This window comes from Triticum urartu, chromosome 2 (assembly GCF_003073215.2).
Source record: "Triticum urartu cultivar G1812 chromosome 2, Tu2.1, whole genome shotgun sequence".
Taxonomy (NCBI): domain Eukaryota; kingdom Viridiplantae; phylum Streptophyta; class Magnoliopsida; order Poales; family Poaceae; genus Triticum; species Triticum urartu.
In genome coordinates, this window is record NC_053023.1 from 622,936,288 (window position 1) to 622,942,414 (window position 6,127).

The window sequence follows — 6,127 nt, forward strand, 5'->3', positions numbered from 1 at the left end:
TATTGAACGTTCGAGTTGTTGCTGAAATGCAATTGAATGAATAATTATCACTCATTGCAATCTGTAGAAGAGACGGACCCTTCTGTTTGGTTTTGGTTTTGCTGGGGAGTGAATCTTGATTTTTTTTTTCTGCAGATCTACATACTCCAAATGTATATAAAATTTCTGAATGATACATCAAGCCTCTGGAGTATATAAAATTTTGAATGTTTCAATGTTGGTGGGGTGTAAATAATCTAGTCAATACAAATATGAAATCAAAACGCCAAATATGGCCTTCTATTCCTGAATGAAACAACAACGAGCATGTGGAGCAACTATCAGAATGTTTCTGAATGATACATTAAGCACTGGGGCAATCAAAACATTTCTGAATGATACATCAAGCCTCTGGAGCAACCATCAGATTTGAAATAGTACATCCGACAATTACAACTGCATGTTGTATGTAGAACAACTATCTGAGGCTCTGCACTAAACTGATATTTTTCCTAATAATCAGCTCGTTCCTCAGAGGAATGTACAGTAGAGATTATATTCCTTTCCTAATAATAATCTTGTTCCTCAGAAGGATATACAGTACTACAACCAACTCGTAGGATGATTTTTCTTCTTTGAGAAATTGTAAGTCCCTATCAATAATTCTCTAGAGCAGGAATTGCTTGCCGGTGTATGTTTTGCCAAACTCCCAATCCTTGGGCACAACGTTAAAATTGGTCATCGTCGTGCCGTCACTCGAGGTGAGCTCAAAGGACACCGGCTGCCCTGTGAGATCTAAGTTGATGTGCCATATCTGGCCCCAGTTGCGGCCCATATCGAGCCAGCCAGACTCTGTTCCTTTGATCTTCACTGATCTGACATCGCCAGCGCCACCGACATTGCTGATTAGGACTGTGAAGAAGAAGCTCTTCCCGGAGACCGAGAACCGCACGCCGCCTTCACGAAGGCACTTGACGCTGTTCATAAGAAAACAAGTCAATCTCAGCAAAGAATCAGAGGCATTTTTTCTGACAGGTTAATGCTATTAGTAGCTTTATTTGTCCTTGTTGTTTGTTCTCATGCAAATCCTGCAAACTACTCCCTCCGCCCCATAATGTAAGACGTTTTTTCACACTAGTGTAGTGTCAAAAAACGCCTTACATTGTGGGACGGGGGGAGTACTTAACAAGTAATGAAATGGTGTGACATAGATGAGTCCCAGATCATAGTAGGATGTATATTTCCATGTCAATTGTCCTACGAAACATGAAATCTCCAGGATCACGAAAACACATTGATAGCAGAATGTTGTACAAATCCGTCATTCAGGAAACCATCTCAAAGAATCACCTCAATTTTTCAAATTACTAGACAACTTAGACGCACGTAAAGATTATTACACCCTTCTATAATATACTTTTCAGTTTAGCATACATGCACGTTTTTAACTTTGTATTCTGAATGGCACAGGAGTAGAACCTCACTAATTTACAGATGCGATCGTAGTCTGTTTGAATCTCAAACAGTAACAAATTAAATGAAGTGTAAGCACAAGCTAAGATGATTAGTTTCAGTTCAAGAAAGTCCTAGTAGTAAAAATAATTAATGAAGTTTTCTCTGGAAAAATAATCAAATGAAGTTGTTTCAAAGGGAACTCAAAGAGCTACCAACCAGTGCATAAATATCTAACACAAACATAGAATATTAAGGACAACCACAAATAATGTGCCACTACAACTTGCAGGGCCAGTTTGATTGTCACCAGGTAGTACCTGAGAAGCAGATAACTTGTGTAGCTTTATTAGTGATGATGTGCATTTTTGCTGTTTCGTGAAACAGTGGTTTGTTCTCTACCATACATTTATTCTTTCTCTTTGGATAGTGCTAATTGCTATTCGCTAACAGTAAAGGAGCTATATAACAGCTGATGAAGCTAAAGTCTGACATAGTTTAGTTGCAGAGCACAGCAGGGTTGATATTGCTGCCAATTGCCTCAGGCGATGATTTGGAACATCAAATCTTGAGGATAAAAAATGCACATTAACAGCACATTTCATTAAACCTGTCATTCATCAAAGCATCTAGAAGAAGTACCTGTCTCTGCTACACCTTTTAAGTGTGGCATATATGCAGGTTCCTAACTTTATGTTCTGAACAGCACCAGCATAGTGCTTGCTAATTTACCAAATTTGAGTGTGAAGTGTTGCCATTCGCCATATCCTAATATGTTTGGATCTTAAATACCAATAACAAACCAAAAAAAGGGTAAAGCTAAGATGATTAAACAATCAGGCAAGTCACTATCCAAAGTTCCTTTTTAACACAGTTTTAGTAGTACAAATAATCAACTAGATTTCCCTCAAGAAAATAAATCAAGTTGTTTAAAGGATCCCAAGGAGCTACCAACTGGCATAAATATCAAACATAACCACAGAATATTAAGGACAACACCAGTTAATGCGCCACTACTATTTGTAGGGCCAGTTTGGTGATACCGGGTACTGGAGGGCACATCATGTAAACCCAGAAGCAAATAACCTGGTGATGCTAGTTCGGTGCACATCAACAACTCTAGAAGTTCCAAAAAAAATCTTGCAACCTCTCCATTAATATGGTTCAACCAGTCCTTGCAGCAGTCAATAGAATATTTAAGCACTAACTGTCAATAAGATCCACATTTCCCAGAATTCCTCAGTTATCAACAAAATACAGGATAATCACTCAGATAAGAGGTGCTTAGTTTCTTTATGTTTTTAATTAATTTTCATATGAGTTATCATAGCTCAGCATACCGATTCTGCACTCTAGTAACCATAGACTGTCGTGAATTGTGGAATAAAATTTAGATGATGTGAAAATATATGCAATGATGAATCCAATGATATATATTTGGTGGTGTATATGTTAATATATTTTTCTACAAACTTGTTTAAAGTATATAAAGTTTGACTTCAGACAAACGTAATATGCGGAGTAAATAAAAACGGAGGGAGGACAACTAGTTATCACCAGCTGCATTATCATCATCAAGATGATAGCGCTGTTTTAATTCTAAGAGAGCCCCAAAGAACAAAATAAACTCAAGGAGCCACGGAAGTCTAATGCTTACACCAATGAATATGATGCAAATACTGAACCAAACTGTAGTACAGTACTATAATTGATCAAATCACGCAAACCGAGCATGTGATACTCTAGATAGTCAATGGCTCGATGCTGCATCAAAAGGCTCATAGGTGCTTTCCTCCTAACCCAAACACCAAATCACATTAGTACATTTATTTACACTTGGTTCTATGCATCTTTGTACTACCTTGTTAGTAAAGGAAGGCCACATTAGAGCAGATAAAACTACCCTAATTCGAATCCTAACCAAAAGAACTTGCACTTCACCACAGTGGAAGAGGGTCCACTTGATCCCCTCCACACTTTCCTCACCAACGGACACTTGCAATTCAGCTTTTTTGGGATCCCACATTGCGGCAAACCAAAGCAATCTCTAGCTTGGCAAGCACTTTCCCAGCTCTACACAAATTGAATCAGGAAACCGAGGAAACTTTGGCCTTAGATCTAGCCGAACATGGAGTGCAAAGCAGAGCGAGATCGAGTGCAGGCAAGAATGGAGCATACGTACCGGCGGTACTGGATGGGCATGACGCCGGCCTTCCAGAGCGCAATCTTCTCGAATGCCTGGATGGGGAGGAGGAAATGGTGGTTGGGCGGGTTGCAGACGCCGCCGGCGTCGGCGGGGAATCCGTAGTTGGGCGGGCAGAAGTTGGTGGCGGTGACGACGATGGAGGTGCCGGGGAGGCAGTACTTGAGGTCCTCCACGCACTTGACCTCGTAGCAGCCCCCGCAGGCGGCGCCGCGCTCGAACAGCGCCGTGCTCAGCCCCACCGTTGCCATCCCGTACCCGTGCTTCCCCAGATCCCCGAACCCGCACGCGCCACCTGCACGCCGCACCCCACAAAAAGAAAATCACAGATCAGCTCCGTGCCCATGTCCATGGCCGCCAGGATCGCAAGAACCGACTGTGGTACGAGCAGAGAAGCTCCGGTAACCGAGCGTGCGGTTTGTGGAAATTCCGTTGGCGGCAACATACCGAAAGAGGAAAAGTGAACTAATTAATGCCTGCAGCATGGACGCGAGGAATTTTGGTAGGAGCGCAAGGACGGTTTGGTGGATTCGTTTCTTGGACTGCTGCCATGACGGAGAGCTAGGCGAGGTTTGTTGGTGCTTACCGATGGCGTCCCCGGGGTCGGCGGCGAAGTAGGAGGACTTGGCGTTGCGCCATTCGGATAGGGCGGAGGAGCCGTAGGAGGAGGGGTGCTGGTGGCCGGCGGCGAGGGCCGGGAGGAGGAAGACGACGAGGAGGATGAGCGGGGGAGCCATGGCTCCCAGCAAGCAGCTTTTCGTCCGTGCGCTTGCTTCTCAGTGAAGTGAAGCAGGGGAGAGTGTGAAATGGAGGTGCTGTGCTTCGGTGTTCTGTCTTTTTATTTTGCAGGTTCTGGGGCCTTCTTTGCCTTTATACATGTGCACACGGGTATATTTTTAGTGCAGGTTCTCTTCTCGAGTGCTCCAGCTTTTGATCGATTAATTCTTTTCTTTTCGGGAAAGAGTGCATTTGCTCGTCTGTTTTGTTTCCTTTCCTGGTGCACCGCAGCTTATTGCTTCGGTGAAACGGCAAAATTAGAGCACTTACAATCGGACTTTGCAAATCCAGCTCCTCAAACGTCCGCAGATAGTGACCGGTCACGTCTTAAATTAATCATTCTGTATCACCTTTTTTACATTTTAATCCTTAGATCCATATAAAGCATGCAAAAAAAAATCATACGTACGTACCCTAACTAATCTTCGTCGTCGGAGACGTCCACAACAATGTGCTGGGCGCCGGTTGCACGGGCGGGTAGGAGGGTGCCGGCTGCTCGACCTCATCCATATAGGCGAGCATCTCCGTCTCCTCCGCGACCTACTGCGCCTCCATCTCCTGCCGGGACGGCGTCTGGCCTCCGCAGCCGATTCCGACGGGAGGGAATCGAGGATGGTCTGCTGCTCCGCCTGCAAATCCACGTCGCCAGCGGCCCCCACGCCCTCCTCCTCCTCCTACTCCTCCTACTCCTCCGGATCCACTGCATCCGGAGGTAGCCCCTCGGCGATCCGGACTTCACGCTTAGCCCGGATCTGCTGAAGGAGCTCGAGCCGGCACTCCGGCGCCATAAATGGCCCGCTCTTCACCCGACGGCGTAGAGGCATGGCTACTAAGCGGACGGGTGAAGTGAAAAGTGGCGATGTGAACGGACATGTGGAAGAAAATGTGGATGGACGGTAGGGTTTCGGCGCCGCCGGTCGACTTAAATAGCTGGTCTAGGCACTAAGCGACCCGCCGGAGCTGCGTCACGCGACCAGTGCTCAGAAGGAGACGAGCTTCGGATCGTCGGGTTTCCAGGTGTTTTCAGCTGGGACCCCGCCGTCAGTTCGACGTGGCAGGCGTGCCCGGACGCGTTCGGACGCCCCATATCCGTCACATATTTAGACTGGATATGAGGGTGTCGGTCAGCCCGGGCGTTTGAAGTCTGTTTGAGATGTCTATCTGAATCGAAAAAACATGACCGATGAGTGACTGGACGGACTGCCGGGCATTTGAGGCCGGTTTGGGACCCACGGCTTAGATGCTCTTAACAAATTATATCATGAGTGAGAGGTTCATGATAAACCCGGATCGACGGTCAGTACTGCCGACGATGCTCGAAACAGTTGTGTTAAGGTACTCGTAGATACTCTCTCGATTACTAGTAGCAATCACTTGCGGATACAAGTTTGGTGGCGATTACAGGAACGATACAAGAATTTGGTTGCTAGGGTTCGACGCGAGACAGGAAGAGGAAAGGGGAAAAGAGCCGAGCCGCCGTTGTCGTGATCCTCTGGATAACCCTAGGACGCTGCCGCTCCTCTCCTCAAGTAGCTTCCAGGACGGGCTTCAGTTAACCCACGCTGGGCCGGAGACGCGTGGGTTGGGCTTCCTGGGCCGGGCCGCACGTGGAGCCGTGGAGACCTGATCGTTGGTGTTGCCTTGCGGGCCGGCCCTGTCAGGGACGCTGACATCCCCCTCTTCTTGAGCAGAGGCTTGCCCCCAAGCCTCCGCGAG

General features: G+C 46.3%; 1 protein-coding gene across 1 annotated transcript; it reads right to left on the reverse strand.

Annotated features, from left to right (window-relative positions):
- Positions 1-309: 309 nt before the first annotated feature.
- On the reverse strand, positions 310-4,480 carry LOC125539252 (expansin-A10). The gene is made up of 3 exons (XM_048702664.1): positions 4,221-4,480; positions 3,614-3,929; positions 310-956 (listed from the first exon to the last, which is right to left on the reverse strand). The coding sequence occupies exons 1-3, from the start codon at positions 4,369-4,371 to the stop codon at positions 647-649; spliced, it is 777 nt and encodes a 258-aa protein (XP_048558621.1). The 5' UTR covers positions 4,372-4,480; the 3' UTR covers positions 310-646.
- Positions 4,481-6,127: the final 1,647 nt, after the last annotated feature.

What these genes read in the sequence shown, in the direction of transcription:
- LOC125539252 (XM_048702664.1), bottom strand. Translation starts at nt 4,371, where the DNA reads ATGGCTCCCCCGCTCATCCTCCTCGTCGTCTTCCTCCTCCCGGCCCTC. An exon ending in CGACCCCGGGGACGCCATCG is followed by an intron (nt 3,930 to 4,220) that starts GTAAGCACCAAC and finishes TGCGGCGTGCAG; the next exon opens with GTGGCGCGTGCGGGTTCGGG. An exon ending in ATGCCCATCCAGTACCGCCG is followed by an intron (nt 957 to 3,613) that starts GTACGTATGCTC and finishes TCTTATGAACAG; the next exon opens with CGTCAAGTGCCTTCGTGAAG.